The sequence below is a fragment of the Xenopus laevis genome, chromosome 8S, assembly GCF_017654675.1.
Source record: "Xenopus laevis strain J_2021 chromosome 8S, Xenopus_laevis_v10.1, whole genome shotgun sequence".
In the NCBI taxonomy this organism is placed as follows: Eukaryota; Metazoa; Chordata; class Amphibia; order Anura; family Pipidae; genus Xenopus; species Xenopus laevis.
The window spans coordinates 33484282-33508251 of NC_054386.1; the positions used below are offsets into that span (position 1 = coordinate 33484282).

The following is a 23970-nucleotide window of genomic DNA, read 5'->3' on the forward strand; positions in this document are numbered from 1 at the left end:
GCAGATTTTGGATTTGGCTGAATGCTTAGTGTCCAGTCACAAAAGCCAAACCCTTAGGGTAAGGGCACACTGGGCGATTCGGAGAGATTTAGTCGCCTGGCGACTAATCGCCGTGACCAATCTCCCCGAACGCCTTCCCTCACTCTTGCACTGGCTAAAATGAAAAATCACCGGCGCTAAGCACACGCGGCGATTCGTTTTCCGAAGTTGCCTCACTAGGAAACTTCGACGACTTCGGAAAACGAATCGCCACGTGTGCTTAGCGCTAGCGATTTTTCATTTTAGCCAGCGCAAGATTGAGGGAAGGCGTTCAGGGAGATTGGTCGCCAGGCGACTAAATCTCCCCAAATCGCCCAGTGTGCCCTTAGCTATTTCTGCAGCTTTTCCGTTTGCCATTTCAGCCACCTGGTTGCTCTCGTCCAAATTACCCTAGCAACCAAGCAGTAATTGAATAAGAGACTGACATATGAATACTAGAGGCCTGAACAGAAAGATGAGTAATAAAAAGTAGCAATAACAATATATGTGTAGCCTTAAGAGTATTTGCTTGTATTAGATGGGGTCAGTGACCCTCCCCCCAATTGAAAGCTGGAAAGGGTCAGAAGAAAAAGGCAAATAATGAAAAAACTATTAAAAAAAGAAAATAATGAAGACAAATTGAAAAGTTGCTTATAATTAGCATACTAAAAGTGAACTTCCCATTTAACCTGTGGCCCTATAGTAGTTGGTAAATTAGTGGTAAAGCACTACGCTTAGAAGAAGAAGGCAAATAGTGCAAAGGCTGTAAAAAATGAAGAACCCAGAAAGGCCTTGGGTAGGCCGAAACATCAGTCCTGTGTAACTAATAAATAATTTATTTTTCTCTATAAGACCTGTGAGTGCGGATCTTTCTACAGTTGTTGTGTGTGTGTGTGTGTGTGTATACTGGATATAGATATAGATATAGATATTTAATCATCCAATTTGGCCGATTGCTGGTACCAGAAAGTAGGCACTTCAAAAGGAGCCTTTGTTGTTTCATGCGATAAGGTAATGGCTTTAGCACTGCACTCACATGCTAATAAAAGGAAAGCACTTGGCCACATAGCACCTATTGTTCAACTCTGTTGTTGTGTCCTGACATGAGACATCCCCAAGGGGCCTAGGGCCACCCTCCAAACAAGGTAACTGCATATTAAACATTCCTCCAGGGAGGATGATTGTCTTATTAAGCTGGCCATAGACGCAAAGATCTGATCGTACAAATCGAGGATTCGTACGATTTTCGAACCGTGTGTGGAGAGTCCCGACATTTTTCGTCCGGCGGAGATCGGACGTTTGGTCGACCGGACAGGTTAGAAAATTTCTGTCGGCTGCCGATAATATCTCTGTGTGTATTGCCGATCGTAGGATTTTCAGTGGGAGACTGTCACCAGCTTTGGTTGGACATAGATATCGTACGATTGCTGTCAGGGGCAGAACATTGCTGATCTGTTCTTTATTTGATCTGACTGGTAAGACTTTGATCTGAATGGTTAGTGGCGGGTCGGGAGATGGGAAAGTCCGATCGGATCTTTGCATCTATGGCCAGCTTTACAGACAACCCATATGAGGCGGAAGGATTGAGTTGCAATGGGTTATACACACTGCTCAATAGTAGGTGGAGCCCTATATAGATCTGCCTGTGGAGCCCAGCACCATCTAGTTACCAGGCCCGGACTGGCAATCTGTGGGCTCTGGCAAATGCCAGAGGGGCTGCTATAAGGTGCCATAGAAAGTCAGTATTTAGTGGGCTGGTGGGGGCTGTTTGGGCCTCTGTGTACCTGAAATGCCAGGGCCTATTTTAATTCTCAATCCGGACCTGCTAGTTACACTATTGGTTATCTGAATGTTATACGTCTTGATGCACATGCTGGTTTGTACAGCAACTAGTGCATTTATATCTCCTTGTATGAACACCCTTTGAGACAAGCAGTACTTATCAGGGCTGAATACAATACTCAAGGTCTCAGCCATATAAAGTGGCAATATAACCTGCCCATTCTGTTTGTTTTCCCTGCTGCCTTGCTACACTGTTTGCTCACTTTTAAGTTCTCTGCAATTAGGGCCTCTTCCTCTTCTGTCAGTCACTGGTGCTAAATCATTGTTAGTTCTCAGGTCTTAAATGTCAGTTGGATTTAGAGAAGAGGTGGGCCCTGGCAATGAAGGGCCCCAAACTGAAGGTAAGTATAAGGCTCTCCTGTGACTTGTGATCTCTGGTGCTCCCTAGCATGGTGTTTGAATCTAGGCAGGCATTTCAGGTCGGCTGCTAATGTTAACAACCTGAAGGCATTCTGGAAAGGGAGATCAGTAATAATAAATAATTAGTGTATACTGGTTACCAGGGTCACTGCCTACAGCAACCACATGGGATTTAAAATTTCAGGCGGACGAGAGGCAAATCTTTTAAAAACCTGACCAACTGTAAAATTTCTGCATGGTGAACTATCCCCTTAATACAATTGTATGGCACCCATTAGGTTTTGACTAACAGAACCTGATCTCCCCCTTGTCCATTTGATGCCTCACCTCTGCCTTGTACATGTGAATGAGACCTTGGCTGACTTTGAACCAGGCGGAGACAGCGCTGATTGGAGTGTTCTGGAAATGGTCCACTCTTCATCTGACAATATAAAGCAAGAGGTATTATTAGCCAATAGAAAAACATTATTTATCCACAGGTTTGTAACCAGTTAACACCCAACCCTGGACATTATGTCTTATGAGTCTATAGTAATGAGACATCTCTCTCTTGAATTTGATCAGGCTGATTTGGCCCAATGCTTTAACAGAGCAGTACACCACTCTCCTATAAGAAACAATATGAACATCTGTCTCTTTCTGGTGCCTTCCTATTGGCTCTTAGAATCTGGAAGGTGCTGCCATCACCTGTTTTGAATCTAAAAAGGCTAAGTTACTTAGCTGATGTTTCGGGAAGTTATTCTTAGTGTTCTGAGTCATAACAATCTTGGCCCTGCCAATAATAAGCTCATTATAACTGCAGGAACATTCTGCATGGTGCTGTTCCATCTCCTTTATATAAGTAGGGTTTCAACTCCACTCATATTAGTCAGTATAATTTAGTAGGCTATTACATATAACATAGACATTGTGGGCCATATAAAGGCACAAGGCTGCAGGCTGAGTTATACAGGGAACTCTTAGTATCAATCGTGTATTATAAGGGATAATGGACCCCCTACTGTAAATGATAAGGATATTAGAAGTCACTGAGGGGTTCTATGACCATATAAAGGCACAAGGCTGCAAGTTGAGTTATACAGGGAACTCTGAGTATCACTCATGTATTATAAGGGATAATGTACCCCCTACTGTAAATTATAGGGATATTAGAAGTCACTGAGGGGTTCTGTGACCATATAAAGGCACAAGGCTGCAAGTTGAGTTGTACGGGGAACTCTGAGTATCACTACTATAAGGGATAATGTAAGACTGAGCTATATATTTCCCACTTTACTTTTATTTCACAGCAGGGGGGTAGAATTTAATTTGTTTTAAATCATTTTTTGCAACTTATGTTGTGCTGCATTAGGGAAAGTTGTGAGAATTTTTTTTCTGCAGTTATGATATTTTGTATATTGTACATGGTTTGTAGTAGTTTCTGCAATTTTTATTAAATATATATATTATATTTGGGGCTGCTGCTGAAAGCGCTGGTAGGAAAGTACAGGTTATATTTAACACTTTGTGACATTAGAGAGCTGCTGATCTAATCACCTGACAGCCCTTTGTGCTCTCCGCTTCCCCTTCTGTATAACAGGACGCCGACTTGGGCAGCCAATTGTAAAAAAAAAATAAAAAAACTGTTGTCAAGCCAAGCAGCGAATTCAATTGCACATTCCAGGTGTCTGTGATAGGCTTAAAGTAGAAATGGCAGCTACACTGAATATATTCAAGAATTGGAGATTTTGATGTAAGGTGTAAACAAAAACATTCCAAAAATGTATGTTCCTTGAGGGGTTAAAAGCCGTCTCCTCATATGGTCATTTCAATTGTAAAGCTGCCATGGGGCAGCCGTCTGTAAACTCACAATAAACAGAGATAAGTTAGAAATCTATCACTGTCACAGGAGGCACCGCCAGACCCCCAGTCCATGGAAAGGGTTAATATGGTCATCTATAGAGACTCAGACCTGATTTTTAGGAACCTGCCTTTTTTTGGATTGTAATTCTAAGCAACCATTCCAATATACATTCATTACACATTTTCAATGGTTTGTGTGTCAGTGTAAAGGTGGCCATATTAGATCCGCTCATTTGGCGAGGTCGCCAAACGAGTGGATCTTAATCTGATATGCCCACTAAGGCTGGGCGATATCGAGTGAATCCAAACGTTCAGATTACAGTGCTGCGAATGGTCGCAGGACCGCATCAACTAGTCAATGCGGTCCTGGATCGCAGAAAGAAATCAAACTTGCCCGATCGATATCTGGCCAATTTTTGGCCTGATATCGATCAGGAGGACCCATCGGAAGCCACCGCACATGGGCAGATAAGTTGCTGAATCGGTCTAAAGGACCAATATCGGCAGCTTTAATCTGCCCGTGTATGACCACCTTAATTGCGATGGAAAGCAGTATCTGTCTGCTGTTTATATTCTCTGCTCTGCCGGTTCTGACTCTTGAAACATCGGACTCTGGCAGGGAAATGGATTCCAGTGTCAGTTATATTGACAAATATAGGGAATGAATTTATATTGGAGAGTTGCTTTGAATTGGGTTTCCTTGCATTTGTTTATGTTTTTTGGGGGGGGGGTTAACCTTGCTTTTAGGGCTTACTCTACACGTGATGCCGTGGTTTATGAAACAGCGAGGTGCAAACCAACTTTTCCTCCACTTCAATGCTTGCGAAGGTTTAAAAATAGGTTGGAAAAATGGGCTGAGAGAAAGAGAGACCAGCAGCGAGCTCTCTGCTTAAAGACAAAGAGAAATAGCCAGAGACAGACTGCAGGAGTATGGGCTATAGAGAGACACTTATCACATGATGGAAGAAGAGGGGGGAGAGCAAGAAAGAGAGAGGGGCCAATCTTTCAGTAACCTCAGGGGGATTGTATGAGTCAGAGAAGCCATATTGAGCAGGAAATTACTCACAGGCCCTGCGTTCCTGACTCTGCCCTCCCCAGAGAATGAGCCTTTTGTAAATGGTTCCTCAGTCAGTAAGAGGAGGGAGCCAGGGAGAGGGGGGTGAGGGATAGATGAGAGCAGCCCCTTCCTGTCAGTTCCTTCCCTTCCAGCAGAAATATGAACCCTCCCTTCTATAGGAAAAAAAAAATTCTCCTCCAAATTTAGAAGGACAGATTGAAGCAAAGACTGTGCTGTAAAATGTATGTGGCTGAGAACTAGCCCACATCACTGCGCCTTGTTCCACAGCTCACTGAGCTCACTCTATGAGGTTGGACGGGTTTCTCTGTTAACCCCCTGTGCTGCCCGAGGGGCCAGTGCAAATGTCATTAGTATTAGCGATGGTGCGAGAGAACCAAATTAAAAAACGAGAGAGGTATTTGTGAGAATAAAAGGGGAGCAGTTTGCGTGAGGTATGGCTTTGGAGAGAAGCCACACAGGGCTGCGTGTGTCTAAACAAACCTAGAGATTTGCCAGGGGCTGCACTGCATGCTCCCCACCCCATGAAGTCACTGAAGAGACAAACTTGTTCGCACAAGCGAGTGCTGTCACGTGGGCAGAAAATTCACCATAGAGTTGAGTTTAAAGCTCTCCTAAAGGGAGGGGCAACCGTGCCATTTCTCACCCAATACAGGAATGTCTCTCAAAGCAAACAGGTAGTTCTCTGTTCCAGCATTTACAGCCAGCTGTGTGTACCAGACCATAGCAATCAATGATCCCTATATTTTCTTGCATCACTATCTTTTGCCTTAACAGAGAGTTTTACCATTGGGATTCTAGCATTTGGCAAGTTGTAATACGGTTACAGATACAGTCACCCCGCTACAATTCCAGGGGTACTCAGGACACAAATAAGCACTCACCCCAAATCACCTCCTAACTGGCCTTCAGGCTGGGCCCCATTAGCTCATAACAAGGTTACAGATATATAGAAACACTGGAGTAACAGTCACCATGCTATAGTTCCAGGGGTACCCCAGAAACAAAAATCTCACATGCTTTATCTAAACCCTAACTGATATTCAGATTGCCCCTTTGGATCCCAGGGGTGGCTCAGCAGTTTGGTAAGCTCTGCCTTAATATGTTTGCATTACTTCCCTGAAGGCAGTTGCACCACTAGACAGACAGCAATGTAAATGACTGAGCCAAGCAGCACAGCAGGAAGAGCAGCTGTAGCTCGTGGAAGGGGATCCAGAAATTGTTCTGGGGTCTCACCATATGGGATGTTCTAGGGATCTCTCTATACAATATGTCACCCTACTCCATTAGTGGTACACTATACTTAAAGCAACTCACATCACAATCTGAGATTCAGCGATAAGGTTGGTTCCGGATAACAAACAAGCATATTCCTACATGTAGAGGAACCCGTGTTCTGTAGGGATGGGCGGATTTTTTCGCCTTGTTTCACCGCAGAAATGTCTGGCTTTGTATCAAACTAAATAGGAGATGCTGGTTCCTTAGGCAAACAACTTATTCTCTTTTTGAGTGGGACCCAGTAGACTAGAACCTGAAAGACTGCAAGCTCTGTGGGACACTGGTTATTGTTCATGGTCAATAGTAGTCAGTAATAAACAGAATGCACCCTAGGAACATATAATCTTTGTGATGTTCATTAACAACCTTTATCATCCACAAAATGCCTAGGTTCCAAGGTGGAATGATCTGCAGAGAGTAGACATTTAATGACACCACAGTGGCCTCAAGTTTAGCCACCCAAAGTCCCTTGTTTTATTCTAGAGGTTAGCTATGGAACATGGCTTTAGTTTATTACTATCTGTATAGCATTCTGTCCCAGTGGCTGCACAGATCCTATCTGATTCCCATTGGAAGCAGCAGTCCTGCCCTGCTTTATGGCAGCTGAGATTCTAGCTATCTGTATAACAGAGCATTCTGTCCCAGTGGCTGCACAGATCCTGTCTGATCCCCATTGGAAGCAGCAGTCCTACCTTGCTTTATGGCTGAGATTCTGTACAACAGAGCATTTTGTCACAATAGTCAGTGAACCTGGCTGACACCCATTGTTTGTTTCTTTGGAAGCCTACACTTTCTATATTGATTTCTCCTACACTGCTCATTACTACAGGACCAGAATGCATGCTTGATGCCCTGCCAACATTTTAAATTCACAGTAATATATCCAGAGAGATTTGGGGAGAATGTCTATTTCCCCCTAGATATATTTCAGAGCCCAGTCAGAAGATGAGCTTGCAGAACTGGTGCAAGGTAGTGTAAGAGTCAAGTATGTGAACTAAAGAGCTTCACTGCGAACTCAAGATGGCAGCATGCAAAAACTGTTGGAAGGACACTTCTGTGAGTTCTGTGGTGATGATTCATTTTTTTTTACTAAATCTGTAATGGAGATTCAAAGTTCAGCCAGCCTTGTGTGTGCTCCATTACTTATAAGTTGAGCGCTTCCCCGTATAAAAGGAAGAAACTGGAAGTCATCCAAGCCCCAGAACCCTAGACTGCCCGCCGGTTCCATCCGGTAGGTCTTCTGCAGCTTTCTCATGACTTCCAGATATGAAGAGAAACAGGGATGAAAGGTACATCATTGCACTCCTCCTCTATATATTGGATTATAACCACAGCTATGGGGGAGCTGCTGGGAGCCCAATATAAACCCTTCTCTCCAACTGTATTCCCCCTTCATTCCGATTGAACTCTCTGAATACAATGGCTAGTTGGTCGTCCACCTTGAGAACGCCAATCTTGCATAGACAGAACAGGAAAGAGGCAAAGTCAGCCTCATGACCTACATAATAATAATAGGAGCTGCTATGAGACAAGGAGAGAGAGGATCATTATACAGTCCCATGCCTATTATCATAACTAGCCTAGCATCTACTATGGGGACTATTAGTGGCATCTCCATGGCAGGGCCTTGTGTGTATGTCTAATCTAATCCTTCGTCTCATACAGACATCTTGCTACCCATTTCAAAAGCCTTATTATTAAAGGGGGAATAAACTGAAAAAAATTAATTGGTGTAAGTGCCTCTCTGAGCACTTTAGCTTTGTCAACTGCGAGTAGAGCAGTGAAAATTAAATCACGGATTGGTTGCTAAGGGTTACTGCCCAGGTGTAAATCTGCCCAATGCTGATCATGTCAGCAACCCTCTATACAGGAAAAGAAAAATCATTCCTGTATAGAAAAATTAGAGGAAACATCCTCTACGAATCTTGGCAAAGGAGGGGGGCAGAATGTATAAAGCAGGTCTGGACCTGATCAAAATAGTCCATGGCACTTCAAGTACATAAAGCCCTTCAGAGGACCAATAAAAACAGATGATGATTTAAAGGGTATCCGGCCCTTCCTTGAATCTTTGCAATGTATCTGGCATAATAATTATGAGCTTATTATAGGACTGCATTGTGTAGCATTGCAGAGCAGAGTATCTGTATGTACAGTTTAAAGTATTGTGTGGATAGATAGACAGATAGACAGATAGACAGATAGACGATAGATAGATAGATAGATAGCCTGGTAAAAAATGGTGTGACCGTTGGGAGTTTTACTGCATGCTGCATTGGGTGTAAAGATGTAAAGTTTGTACACAGTGTCTTATTATAGAGTGTTGTGTAGCACATTGCGTGCTTCCGTGCAGTCTGTGAAACATTTGCAACTGCCACTGTCACCCCATGAGGCAAGGAGACACAAGCCAATTGAGAGTGACTAACGGAGTTCTAGAAATGACAGGCAGAGGAAAAAGGCACAGAACACAGGATGCAGTGGGCTGAACAATAACTACTTTGGGCACGGCCCACATCTGTAGCAATAGGGCCCCCTTGTGGCCACATATAGAGGCAGCACACATCTTCCCCTGCATTCAAATGAATTGCTGATGACATTTTCATAATTAGCACTGGTGTTGTTTCGGTGGAGGCTTCTCTTCCGACCCCTATAGGTGCCACCATGGCACTGAAGATCTTACCCTTCCAAGTTAATCCTTGCAGGGGAGTTACCTGTGCCATAGTCAATTCGCGTAGCGTTTCCGAAGGATTCTTTTAGGTATACAGCTACTTTGGGCACCGCTGCACTCAGATGCAACGGGATCACTGTGGAAACAAGATTCTCCGCTTCCTGAAAATAACTCAAGCAGTAGCATTTTGTGGTTTGACATTTCAGTACATTATCTGGTCTTCTTGGACTCATACTGATGCAAAAGTCACATTGTGTTTCTTGCTGAAAAACAGTTCTGCTTGCCTTCTTTCCTTAGACAGCACATTAATAAGAGAGTGCAGTGGCTACAAGCGAAGCCCAATAAGGGCTGTGTGTAGTAACATGCCAGACGACACCAGTCAGTTGTTTTGTGGAAACAATGGGCTGCTGGAAAAGGCAATGAAATCAGTATGGGGGTTTCTTGTTTGTAAGCAATGGGCTAGCTGCTGGGGGAGGTGGTGAGACCAGTCTGGGGGGGGGGGGTTCTGTTGGAAAACAATAGGCTGCTAGAGAGGAGGGAAAATCTGTGGGTGGGACTAGGATAGCAAGGGAGAGTGGTAGTAAACAGAGTGAGGGTGGGAGAAAATCACATTTTAGTAATGATGCCTCTAAGTTTTTTTCTAGGATTGACAAGCCTGTACAAGTATAAAAACGGAGAATCTGTTGAGTGGTGGCAATGCTGGTCCTATGTGGTGGTTGGCAGGTAGGGTTGCCACCTTTTCTGGAAAATAATATACCGGCCTTCCCATATATTTATCTTTCCTGGCCACACCATATCAGCATTAACAATCGGGGGTAGCCCCCCTGCCCCGCCCCCAGACCAGAAGGAACCTCCCCAAGCAAAACTTTAAAAGAGGACCGGAAGATCTCACCCACGTCTTTTTTTCTTTCTGTTCCGGTTTTTCAGACCAGAGGTGGTATTACCTGGCTGGGAGCTCCAGAGACCCGTTAGGTAATAATGGGTAGACGGACTGGGCAGAGCACTGCAAGTCTTCCTCCGTGCCATGTAAAGGTGGGGAGATGACTTCAGGAGAGATTTCCACATTCATTGTGAATGTTTGCTGGTCTCGATGCCTTCCCGTCTTTTTTTCTGTGCAGCTTGCGATAGGTTGCCATGCTTATTTCGCGTCTGCTCTTCCCCCTCCTCTTGCGTTCCGGCTAGACTGGGAGTGTGTAGGCATTAACACTTTTTTTTCTTAACAGCGCCTTTCGTATAATATTTTTTCAGCTGCGATGGATTCCACAGCCCCACGTGCTTCTGCCCTCCATGCTAGGTAGGACCAAGGATTTTTATTTTTTTTATTTTTTTTAATTAGCTTGCATGAGGATGGTCAGAGATTAAAACAGATGGCAAAGAGGAAGCTGCTGCTACAGCTGCTGCTACAGCCCTGCCTTACCTGGAAAAAAGTTTTGCAAAGAATGCTGGCTTGAATTGCTCAGTAATACTGCAGCTCCATTGAGGAGGCCTGCAGATCATGAAGCCTGTGAGCTTGATCATTACGTTAGAGAACCCCAGGAAGTTTTGGCGACTACAGGGGATTCTTCTGATGAAAAAGTTTGAGAACATCAGCAGGATCTAAATCTCATTTCAGATGAAGAGGTGGAGATACAATATGATGCTTTGGATATTGATCTAGTAAATCCTCTTATCAAGGCGGTTAGATTCACCTTAGGAGTGGAGGAGGAATCAGAGGTACCCAAATCCTTCAAGGTCTTACCTACACCAATCAAGAAAAGACAATGTTTTCCTCTGTTTCAAAAGGTTTCTGATCTTATAAAGGCAGAATGGCAAAAGGCAGCAAGGAAAGTATACTTGGCTTCACCAGCCACTAGATTTAACAAACGTTATCCTTTTCTTGAGGAGGATACAAAAGCTTGGGTATCCCTGCCAGCTGTAGACCCAGCAGTGATTCATTTGGCCAAAAAGACTACACAAAAAGACTAGACCCTATGGATAAGAGGGTTGTATCAAAGCTGAAAAAGTGCTTCCTGGTGGCGGGTGCAGCTTGTAAGCCAGCTGTTGCCCTTATTTCAGTTGCAAATGCCTTATTCCTGTGGATAGACAGCATTGATAAGGCAGTCATGGAAGGAGCAGATCGTAAGGATGTATCCTCCAGTCTAGCAGAACTTAAGCTAGCAGCTGCTTACATATCTGAAGGATCCATAGATCGCACTAGGTTTGCGGCTCGATCCATGGCCCTTTCGGTCTCTGCTCGAAAAGCATTATGGCTTAGATTCTGGTCAGCAGATTTTTCCTCCAAAATGAGTCTCTGTACCCTGCCTTTCAAGGGGCTCCATCTGTTTGGTACTAAGTTGGATGAGATGATTTTGAGCGCCTCAGGAGGAAAGAGCCAGTTTCTGCCTCAGGACAAGAAAAAGTCAAAATTTGTCCCTTTTAAGTCCAATATTTTTCGAGGCTCAGGGAAATCAAGGTTCCAGCAACACAGCTCCAGAGGTGCTAGAGAGCCCTTCAGATCCTTTTCTTGGAGAGGACTGGAGGCCACTCAGGCTTTCCTAGAGGAAGCAAGTCTAGGTCTTCACAGTCCCCCAAAAAATCCTCCTGACTATCCGTCAGAACAAGAGGAAAGGGTAGGAGGAAGATTGGCAAAGTTTTTTCCTGCCTGGAATGCCTCAGTTTCAGATCATTGGGTGCTGAATATTTTGCTGAAGGGGTACCATCTAGAATTTCCCTCCGTTCCTCTAAAGGATGTTTTTGTCAAGTCCATGTTACCCAGAAATCAAGAGTAATGTTGCATCATATTCAACAGCTTTTGAAGCAGAAAGCGATTATTCCCGCTCCCCCAAATCAACAGGGTACAGGTGTTTACTCAACCCTGTTTCTAGTAAAAAAGACATGGAGGTGACTAGAGGCACACGGGTTGGCTCATCGGACTAGAGGCACACGGTTGGCTCATCAACAGGGAGAAGAGTCAGTTAATCCCCTCTCAGTCCCTGGTCTATCTGGGGGCTTGGTTCCAGACTGTTCAGGGAACAGTGTCTCTGCCTCCACAAAAGATTAAGATGATTTCCACTCTAGCCTCTTCGTTCCTTCCCAGGCAGATGGCTACAGTCAGGGAGTGATAGGAGTGATGATGTCTTCCATTCCGATGGTGAGATGGGCCAGAGCACACGAGACAGATGCAATGGATGTTTCTGCAGCAGTGGGACGGATGGAGGGATGATTGGAATCAACCTATCAGTTATGCCCTTTCAAAAGATCTCTTCTTTGGTGGTGAGGAATTTGTAGATTGGTTTCCCCTTAGCTCAAATCGACTACCAAATAGTAACCACAGACACCTCGGCTTCAGGCTGAGGTGCTCATTTGGGTCCACACGCAAGACAAGGACGGTGGCCGTCTCCTCTGCCAGGAACGCCTTCCAATATCTTAGAGATCAGAGCGGCAAAGCAGGCCCTGAAGGCTATGGGATCTCATCTCAGGGATTTATCAGTAAAGCTGGTGATGGACAACACTTCAGCAGTCTTGTACATTGGCAAACAATGAGGGACAGGGAGCAGAGTCCTTATGGAAGAGGTGCAGCCAATCCTTCTATGGGCAGAAACCAATCTAGCATCACTGACGGCAACATATCTCCCAGGCAAACTTAATCACAAAGCGGACTTCTTGAGCAGACACGTCATGTCGAGACAAGAGTGGTCCCTACATCTGGAAGTCTTCCAAAGCCTGATGTCCAGGTGGGGGTTGCCAGAGGTGGATCTGATGGCTTCACAAGGGAATACCAAACTCCAAAATTTCTTTTCAAGGACCATCTGTCAGTCAGCCATGGCGACGGATGCTTTTCTTCATCAATGGACATTCCACCTGGCTTATGTCTTCCCTCCGATTCCACTTATCTTCCGAGTGCTCAGGAAGATGATGCAGGACAGAGTGATCCTGGTGGCTCCATATTGGCCTCGCAGGCCATGGTTTCCTCTCCTACTCAAGTTAGCAGTGGATGCGCCATGGCCTCTCCCCGGGAGAGAAGATCTTGTATCCCAGGGACCTCTGCTTCATCCCAATCCGACCTCCCTTGCTCTTCAGGCTTGGCTGTTGAGCGCCAGAGATTAGAGGATTTAGGATTGTCCCAGTCGGTTGTATCAACTTTGATGAAGGCAAGAAAGTCCTCTACCTCTACGTCTTACTACCAAATTTGGGATAGATTCGGTTTATGGAAGAAGCAAAAGGGAATTCATCACCAGGAAATATGCTTGACCCAGGTGCTCTGCTTTCTCCAAGAGGGCCTGGAAAAAGGTCTACAGTTCAGAACTCTCAAGGTACACATCTCTGCCTTATCGACTCTTTCAGGCCAAAATTGGGCGGAGCATGTGGGGGGCCACAGAAGGGACACAGTCCTGCCTTAAATGGTAATGCCGATCTATTTTGCAATGGTGCAGCGGCAATGCGGGCCCCATGTGATGCTTGGCCTGGAATTGCGTGTGACAAACACTGGGAATCCACCAGGCACTCAATTTTGCTTTTAGGCCGCGAGGGTAAACCAGGTGAAGCCCATTTTAATGGCAACCACTGAGGGGCTCACTGGCACTGGTTTGGCTTCCGGGTCAGGGAGTTTTCCTACAGGAGAAGCCCATACATATGTATTATGACAACTGGTGGTGGGCCTGCTCATTTGCAATGGTGCTAAGTGTGTTATCCGCATCTTTTATTGGAAAATTATTCATTAAGATTTTTTAATAAATATGATCTCCCCTTTATTTTCCAAAACCAATTATGCTGTCTGAGTGGTTATTTTGATTACTGTCTTATAGCAAAATTGCATAACTTGAAAAATATTCCCATGTTTGTAAATTAAAAAGTACAAGTTTATTGCATATTATAAAAAATCAAACAATCCCCTTATGGAGCCTAACGCGTTTCATGCTTACCTAGCACTTAGTCACAGGCAATCTATTGCCTATGACTAAGTGCTAGGTAAGCATGAAACGCGTTAGGCGCCATAAGGGGATTGTTACGTAGTTATACCTCTGTTTGGCCACTAGAGGATCCCAGCATGCTACAGCAATTTTCACTGTGCTCCTGATCCAAGGTAATTAAACGTATCTTAAGGCAAAATTTGGCCATGTGGGTTTTAGCTTTGAGTCAAAGGAGGCAGATTACACACTGCAGACCTTATGAGGGTATAGCTTGCTGTGTGCCTAGAACATTCCTTCTCTGTATATTTGTATTTATACATATGGGAGGAGGGAGGTGCCATATTGATTCCCGCAGACTGTACAGTATGAGGGAATAGCATGTTGTGTGACCAGAGCACTTCTTGGGAGGTGACACACACACACACATATTTACACACACATACATATATATTTTGCACCTACAATTGCTGTTCTCTCTGGGTAACACCCCAATGGGTGGTCCAGAATATAAATTATTAATTTATATTCCAGGCAGCATTTACATAGTGTGTGTTGAAATAATATCCTCTGCAAAAAGGGGAACATCTCTGTTGGGGTGAAATCGATACAGTAAAAGTAGGCAGAGCCAACCTTTTTAATACACACAGAGGCTAGCAATATATTAATGTTATACCCTTTTATGTTTAACTGAGCAATTTAAGAACCCTACAATGGTTGCAGCCTGTTGTCCTTCCAGTTGTTTTAGCTACACACCAGCACTCTCCAATGGAGAAGGAACTAGGCACTATGAGTTAGACTGGGATTGAACAACCATTGCTACAATCTCATAAGATATTATGAACACTAGGGGCACTGTTTCCATGTCACATCATCTTACCTTAGCACTGGACTAGATTTCTTTAGCATTTGTTGGAGATGGAAATAAACCTAACTACAAAGAGGGCATATTTCTCCTTTAAACCAAGGCCTGTGTGACCTGCACTGTGCCATAGATGCAACACAGCGCAGCTTTCTAGTTGTGCTCACCTTATCGAGCTTGGCATACCAGGTGCGAAAGGCCTTGTTGCCGAAATGGGAAGTTTGGTCGACTGGGGGCATCTCGTCAATCCAGCGATCCATGGTATCAAGCAGAGCCATCAGTTTTTGGATCACCTGTGCCCAAGGAACACAAAAAAAAAGTCTATAAGCAACATGGCGAGAAAGAGCACATGTGGTTCTGCTTTCTAACAGAAACGGTAACCCTTCACCAACCTTAGTACTGGGGGCTGCTGCTAACCTGTGTGACTAACAAGTCATAATTCAAAGGAGCAGACCTCTAGCAGAAAGGGATACAGTGCTGTTGCATTAAGACAGCTGTGAGCATAGGGAGGCTTACCTATCCTAACATGGTTGTTCTCTTCGTTAATGAAAGCCGGATGAGGTGACAGCCAAGGACAGTTCCCATTAGCCCTTTCTGATCTGCACCAGAGGAATAGGGGATATGACAACCATTGTGAGAGGGGGATCTAAATTTCAGGCTTTCTGGTGGACCCTTGAAGAGCCATTCTGACACTGGACAAAATACAAGTCCCAAGTCCTGAACCTGGATTTTATTGAAAGGTGGGCCCAGGCCAAAAAGGATGATTCATACTGTCTAAGGAAAACAATATGGCACTTGGCTCCCATATGTATAAATACAAATACACAGAGAAGGAATGATCTGGGCACACAGTAAGCTATACCCTCATACTGTACTGTCTAAAGATCCCCATAGATGCAAAGATTTTCTTGCCGAACGACCGATTTTAGGGAAGTCCAACCAAGCCGTCAAATTATCATGAAGTTAGTGGGATTCAAACGAACGTACATCTTGCGATTTTTCACCCGACATCTGTCAGAAAATTGATCGGTACAAGAGGAGGGTTGTGGGTGCACTCCTAAGGCCATATAAAAAGATATTTAAATACAATAATCCCCTGTCTAAAAAAACAGGTTAAGGCCAGGTTAAAAAATCTTTATCGGTCCCAGTGGAATCTATCTATGTTTGCAGGGCCAAGCAGGCAGCTACCATTCAGTTTTGCTGGCAATATCGCCTGAAATGGTCTTTTTAGTTGATGGGCACATCGTACATTTAAAAGTTTATTTGGGGATAATCGTGGTCTCACGATAACGATTGGATCTTTTAAAAATCTTTACATCTATGGCCATCTTTAGTGAATCAATATGCCACCTCCTTCCCATATGTATAAATACAAATTTACAGAGAAGGAATGTTCTGGGCACACAATAAGCTATACCTTCATACTGTACTGTCTAAGGGAATCAATATGGCACCTCCCTCCCATATATATATAAATACAAATATACAGAGAAGGAATGTTATGGGCACACAATAAGCTATACCTTCATACTGTACTGTCTAAGGGAAACAATATGGCACCTCCCTCCCATATGTATAAATACAAATATACAGAGAAGGAATGTTCTGAGCACACAATAAGATATTCCTTGATATTTTATGCTTTGTTTTATGGAGTACAAGTGGAAGATAAACCCTACAGCAGAAAGAACTGAGGCACACAATTCAGGACAGGAGGTTGGCATTTATTAAATATACCGCAACTCTCCAGGCCGTGCCAAAGGAGCCAGCTGCGGGCATGGAGGATTCACACTGTAATTAAGAATCAGACGGAGAGGCTTTTGTTAAACAGTGCTGATGATTTACGTGGCCACCAGCCTCCCAGCCAAAGGCAGCTCATTACGGGAAACCAGTTTTTTTTTTCTCTCTCTAGTCCCTTTCCAAAGGCGCTACAGGCTGAGTAATAGCAAAGGGGCTGCTGTACCTCTAGGCTTAAGAGTTGAGAGTAGGAGGAGGGTAGGGGGGAAGGGAGGGTAGGACAGTCACGCATCCATTGCTTTTTAAAAGGGATTAAAAGCAGCAGAGCTGTGTGCATGGAGCAGGCCCCAGCTGTCAGCACAGGCAGCCTAATACATAATTAAAGAGACACAAGGTTTCCTCCGTGTCTGGGTCCCTTTTGAAAGGCATTGTGGAAGCGCAGGCGGTTTTCTATTGTCCGGCTAAATTAATATTGCGAGGAAAAGCAATAGGGTTCATGTCCTGTGTCGCCAGGGTCAGCGACAGGTAGGGTTGCCACCTGGCCGGTATTTCGCCAGCCTGGCCGGTAAAAGTGATGGTTGATCCCAATGTTATTAAAAGGGAAAAAAGATAAATATATAGGAAGGGCGGTATTTTTTTCCGAAAAGGTGGCAACCCTAGCGGCAGGAAAACGATGGATAAAGGCCGCTCTGTGAGTCGAATAATATTTTGCCCCGACAATATTTTTTTTTTTAAAAAAAAAGAAAAATACGCAGCCTATCACACTGCCCTTCTCCTGAACTCGCCATGCCGCCACAAAAAAATCCATTTCCAGTCCCGCTCTGCGGTCACTTGTTTCGTTTTGGAAAAGCCGGTGCGAATAAAGATGACAGATTATTGTACCAAGCAGTTCATTTTGGATAAATATCCCCGAGTTCAGCAAGGACAGGCAAAACGAAATTCTTTATGAAGCCAAATTCACTTCATCTTCCTCTAGAGACGGGTCACTAACAGCTCCATTTAGGCTGCACTGTTTCCTTGACATCGGGGGGGGGGGGGGGGTGCTGTACAATAGGAGTCCCTGTAAAGCTGGCCATAGGTGTTGAGATCGTACGAATTGTCGATCAACTAAAAAGTCCATTTGCCAGGAAAACAAAGGGGAGCTGCCTGCTTGGCCCTGCAAACATAGATAGATTGCACTGGGACTGACAAAGATTTTTTAACCTGGCCGATCAATTTCCTGACAGATGTCGGCCGAAAAATGGTAAGATGTTCGATCGTTCGAATCCCACTAACTGCATCGATAATTTCGAAGGATTGGTCGGACTTCGCTAAAATCGGTCGTTCGGCAAGAGAAATCTTTGCTTCTATGGGGAGCTTTGGAAAGGAGAGCTCTTCCCAGTACTGATTATATAAAAGCAAAAGACACCTATGCCTTCATACTTATTTAACCTTTATTTGTCAAGTGTCAAAAGAGCTGAATTTAAGTTTATTTTCCTCTTGTTTCGACAAAGACATTATAGGCTTAACTTGAAGTTTTAGAGTACAATGTGCCATTGCCCTTATCCTTGTCTAAGCTGCCATGGCCTCCCAGGTTGGACACAAGTTTACACACAATTCAGCAGGAACAGCCCTTAAGTTTGCTCATAGCCTGTACAGAGAGATACCATAAAACTATGGCGGCATATGTATTTCCCTGTACTAAGCACAATTCAGCAGGAACAGCCCCCTAAGCTTGCTCATAGCCTGTACAGAGAGATACCATAAAACTATGGCAGCATAGGTATTCCCCTGTACTAAGCACAATTCAGCAGGAACAGCCCTAAGTTTGCTCATAGGCTGTACAGTGAGATACTATAAAACTATGGCAGCATAGGTATTCCCCTGTTCTAAGCACAATTCAGCAGGAATAAACCATAAGTTTGCTCATAGCCTGTACAGAGAGATACCATAAAACTATGGCAGCATAGGTATTCCCCTGTACTAAGCACGATTTAGCAGAAACAGCGCAAGTGTGTTTATAATTCACTTGGCCTGAAATGCAGTCAATCAATTCACACAGAATTAGTTCACATAGGCAACACATAGGCAAAAGTATGACTGGGGCAGTTGGGGGGAGGGCAAAAAAGTAAATGTCCCTGAAACATACAGACAGCACCATATATCTCAGCACATTTTTTAGTTTATATGCATCAGTGGGAGCAGCCAAGTTTGCTCGGCCGAGGGAATCGGATCTGCATACTGTAATGCAACAGTGACCTCAACTGGACAAAAAAATCTGGCTCAATATCAGCAATTAGAACTAAAAGCTGTACTACCGTTAATAAAAGGGAATGGCTGTTTTGTGTTCCCTGCTACAGGCGAAGGCAGTTGTACGAAACGCTGCGCGAATGGAAGAGCCCCCTATAGTCTCTATAGTTCCCTATAGTCCGTAACCTCTTTCATTCAGTCACATTAAACCACGTTTTGGTGAATCGAGGTGCCTTGAATCTGATACTTTTTGTCGTGGCATTGTACCCCTTTATCCTGTTTCTCAAGAATTATAGTAGGAAGGAAGACAATAACATGGACCACTGCTACTAACCACTAAATTAAGAGTAGGCAGCATTTGGGGGTTGCAGCTGTTGCCCATCTAAGGTGCCCACCACCCTCCTGCAAGCTGAGCCGTCAGAGGGATGCCAGGAGTTTATAGTTCTCTAACTGTGGAAGTATCCTTATTTCTTCTCTACAAGGAAGGAATTTGCCTTTAATTGCTTTCAGACCAGAAATGCCCATATAATGATTCCCAGACCTCACTGGGTGGCCAACGATCAGTACAGTATTATCCTTCCACCAAAAAAAAATATACGTAAAGTCAACTAAATGCCCAGCACAGGATTATGGGAATAACTACAGCACAGCTGAATTTAACTGCAAGTAAGGAATGGTCCTGTCACAAAGGAACGTGTGTCACAAATCCCTAAGCCGAAGAGCTTGCAGTCTAATTACTGGCCATAATGTGTATGGCCTTCTAGATACCAGATACCAAGTAGTACTGGCAGGAGTTATACAAAAGAAAGCAATTTGAAAGAGAAGTTATTATTTGGTGTGTGTGTTTTTATAATTATGAACTGCATGCTCTTTTCAGGGCTTTCTTTAATCTGTGCTATTGTACAGCTTGACATGCCCCAGTTATTCCACTAGAGGGCGCGCCATCCACAACCAGAAAGCATTTCTCTTCCTAAGTATCTATATATATATATATATATAGACAAATACAAGATTCCTCTGCACTCAACCCATTATCAATATATTTAAGACATTTATTTATTTATTTATTTAATATATTGATAATGGGTTGAGTGCAGAGGAATCTTGTATTTGTCTATATGTATTTTGTGGTCATACCCTCATTGCACCCCCGCCTAATGTTTTTAAAAACTAGTGGTGAGCACAACTTTCCCTTGTTTGTTATATATATATATATATATATATATATATATATATATATATATATATATATATATCACGTTCCAATGAGTATCCGCACTCCAATGCACTCTGATATAGCTTCTCCAGCTGGGGTGCACGCTTAAAATATATGCATTTGAATTCTCTGAAGAAGCAGCACTCCCGTATATAAAAATATCAGTTTTTATTTCTGTTACATTCCAACGTTTCGGTCCCTGTTCGGTCCTTGAGAAAGGTCCCAACAGGGACCGAAACGTTGGAATGTAACAGAAATAAAAACTGATATTTTTATATACGGGAGTGCTGCTTCTTCAGAGAATTCATATATATATATATATATATATATATATATATATATATATATATATATATATATATATATATATATATATATATATATATTACACACACAAGTGGCACAAACACGATTATTCTGAAAAGAATAAAAAAAATTATGGTTTCTCTTAGACAGTACATGGTATAGCTTATTGTGTGCCCAGAACATTCCTTCTCTGTATATTTGTATTTATACATATGGGAGGAGAGAGGTGCCATATTGTTTCCTTTAGACAGTACAGTATGAGGGTATAGCTTATTGTGTGCCCAGAGCATTCCATCTCTGTATATTTGTATTTACACATATAGGTGGGAGCTGCCATATTGTTTCCCTTAGGGTCTGGCCACACAAGCAGATTCGGAGAGATTAGTCACCCCAGCAACAAATCTCTTCTTCTTCGGGGCGGCAATCTCCCCGAACTACCCCGAAGGCACACGCGTTGCTTCTTTTTCCGAAGTTGCCTCACGAGGAAACTTCGGGCACCTTTGAAAAACGATTTTCATTTTAGCCGGCGGAGGGCAGGGGGAAGGCAGTTCGGGGAGATTGTTGCCCCGAAGAAGAAGAGATTTGTCACTAAGGCGACTAATCTCGCCGAATCTGCTTGTGTGGCCAGACTCTAAGGACGCAATACACACAACACAAGTTCTACTATAAGACATTGCAAATAGGTGTCCCTGTTATAGTTTGCTGACAGGAAGCTGCTCAGTCCTTTTTTAGCACAGGACAATGACATGACAGTGGGTTGGGAAAAGAATACCCTTTGCAGGAAAGCCTACAGAATAGGAAATTAACCCCTGAGTTGCCAGACATTCCATACAGAAGAATTCTCAGATACGGAGGCTTTTAAAATGTTTAACAAAAAAATCTTTATGCAACATGAAAACATCCCAGCGGGGGGCAGTATGATTCCATACAAGGTAATACACAGGAGAAGAAGCACACCGACACAAGTTGGGACGTTCCTTGGGATTTCATTAGTTCCGTAGGATTAATGTCCAGGAAACAGAGCATGTCGATTCCATTGTTCTGCTCTTTGTGGTGCATCTGTCGGTTTCCCTCATCATGTGACCTTACGCCAGGCTTGGGTCAGTCTCGTGACCACCACGTGTAAAGCTGAATAGCCACATAACAGCAGCATCTATCAGAAAAGAAGTCCATGTATAGACCTTAAAGCCATGTCTCCTAGCAACGGAGATAGGGGCCACATTCTAGCCCCGTATAAATTGCATAAAGCAATTTTAAAAGAATCTCTTAATCCCTTCTCTGTATGTGTTTATTTATAGGTTATATGGGTTAAAGTAAAAGCTATTCTGAAATATTTTCATGAAAAAATGAGTATATAATATATATATATATATATATATATATATATATATATATATATATATATATATATATATATATATATATTTATATATATATATAGTCGTACAATCTACCCCACATTGATGTGGGGTAGATTGTAATGCTCAAAAAAAAGCTTTTTGTCACAATACCCGTGAGTGCTCTTAACTACTCTATATGCTCTTTTCTGAAGAAGCACCCGGGATATGACTAATTAATGGTGAGTGCCAGTCCAACAAAATGACTAATGATTAATATATATATATAAAAAACTGCACCAGGGGTCTTGATTTGAAAAAGATGATATATTGTTTTTACATGGATGTTTCGGGGGAACGGGGGCAGATACAGTGTAGCTGGATAGGATTTGGTGCTGTCCAAGAACACACACACACACACATATATATATATATATATATATATATATATATATATATATATATATATATTTATATATTTTCCAACATGGGGTACTTTATTTATTATAATACACAAGTTTTAGTGAGTCATGTGACAAAAATGACATCACTAATCACTGTTTATAACTGATGACATCACTTGTCACCGTTTATAACAGTGGTCAGGAACCTTTTTGGCTGAGAGAGCCATAAACACAACATTTTTTAAAATGTAATTCCGTGAGAGCCATACAATATGTTTAAAACTAAATACAAGTAAATGTGTGCATTTTATGTAAGACCAACACTTTTAAAGAACAATAAGTCTCTGATTATTTTTAATAATGGTTAATTAACGGTTAGCAACAGCATAACAATGTTATTAAAAAGAATTAGCAGCTGACCAATGATGAATAAAGTAATTCTTACCATTAATGCGACTTCTGGTACTGCATGGTTTTGCTGATGGCTTTGTAGTCTGGTTGATACGTGGTGAGGTTAAGTTTCATGCAGGCGTTGAGACTTCCATCAGTTAAACGTGATCGTGAGATGTGAGAAAGACTGCTCACATGCATACGTAGAGCCAAACATTGTCAGTACAGCAATACTCACACGCTGCAGTGTGTGTTATGTGACAGGAAGTGAGTTCCAAGTTTTGACAATCAGCTGGTCCGCGGTTTGAAGTTTTTTCATTTCTTGACTTGAACTTATTCACCCACAAGTCTGAGGCCTTCAGGTCAGCAGTTTGTAGCTCAAAATCTCTGATGGAGACACCAGGGATGTAACTCAGGTCGGTGCTATCCACTGCACACTCGTGTGGATGGTTGATGAACTTAAAAAGATGAGTGCGCTCACGAAATTCTCCAAAGCGCGCTTTGAATGACTGCAGGAGATTAGATGTGAAGCCCACTAGCTGCTGAAGATCAAGATGTTGAGCAGGGTCACTTGCTGTGCATGCATCTCTAAACTCGCCCAGTTTTTCAAAGTGTAGTAAACGACCTGTTTCAATGTCGGCAATGAAGAGTTATAGCTTGTTTTCAAATGCAAACACTGCTTGTTGAAGGGAAAAGACTGTATTTCCAACGCCTTGCATTTTCACATTGAGCTGGTTCAGATGTTCAGTCATGTCCACGAGATAGTAGAACTTCAGGAGCCACTCAGTGTTAGCTAACTCAGGATGCTCGACGTTTTTCATTTCAAGAAAAGTCCGGATTTTGTTCAGACAAGCCGCAAAACGGCTGAGCACCTTCCCTCTTGACAACCAATGCACATTGCTGTGCAGAAGCAGACCAGGATAATTATTCCCAACTTCATCCAGCAGTGTTTTAAACTGGCGATGATTTAAAGCTCGGGCAACAATAAAGTTGACCACCTGAATGACCAGCGACATCACCTCACCAAGCTGCTTGCCACACATCTGAGCACAAAGCGCCTCCTGATGTAGGATGCAGTGAAAACTTAGGATGGGTCTCTTTTCCTGTTCACGAAGAAGCGCTATGAATCCTCTGTTTTTTCCCACCATACACGGAGCACCATCAGTACACACTGAAATAAGTTTATCCATCGGTAGATTTTGTTCTTTAGCAAACTCAGCGAAAGACTTGAATAAATCCTCCCCTCTTGTTGTCCCTTTCATAGGCAAAACAGCAAGACTTTCCTCACATAGTGTTTCACAGACAGCATACCTTGCAATCACGCCGAACTGGGATAAATGGCTTACATCTGTTGACTCATCCAAGGCGAGTGAAAAGAATAGTGCTGCATTTATGTCCTTCACTTGTGTTGCCTCAATTTGATTTGCCATCATGATGGTACCATCGTGAACAGTTCTTGCCGACAGAGGCATGTCTTTTATTCGTTTGATTATCTTGCCTTTATCCAAAAAGTCGTCAAAAAG

The 23970-nt window shown here is 43.1% G+C and overlaps 1 protein-coding gene across 5 annotated transcripts in view; it reads right to left on the reverse strand.

The window, feature by feature from the left end:
• Positions 1–22625, reverse strand: part of LOC108699949 (serine/threonine-protein phosphatase 2A activator-like) — a 48902-nt gene extending 26277 nt beyond the window's left edge. For 2 of the 5 annotated variants that reach the window (XR_005963905.1, XM_041575166.1), the window contains exons 1-3: positions 22503–22625; positions 14996–15121; positions 2548–2641 (exon numbers count right to left, since the gene is read on the reverse strand). Coding sequence is in view for 2 of the 5 variants with exons in the window: in XM_041575166.1 (XP_041431100.1) it covers positions 2548–2641; positions 14996–15121; positions 22503–22505 (223 nt within the window). In the remaining 3 variants the exon portion in view is untranslated. Of the gene's footprint in view, positions 1–2547; positions 2642–5128; positions 6027–9123; positions 13958–14995; positions 15642–22502 lie in introns of those variants that run through there. The other 3 variants (XR_005963904.1, XR_005963903.1, XM_041575165.1) reach the window with 3 other exon arrangements.
• Between the last annotated feature and the right edge of the window lie 1345 nt (positions 22626–23970).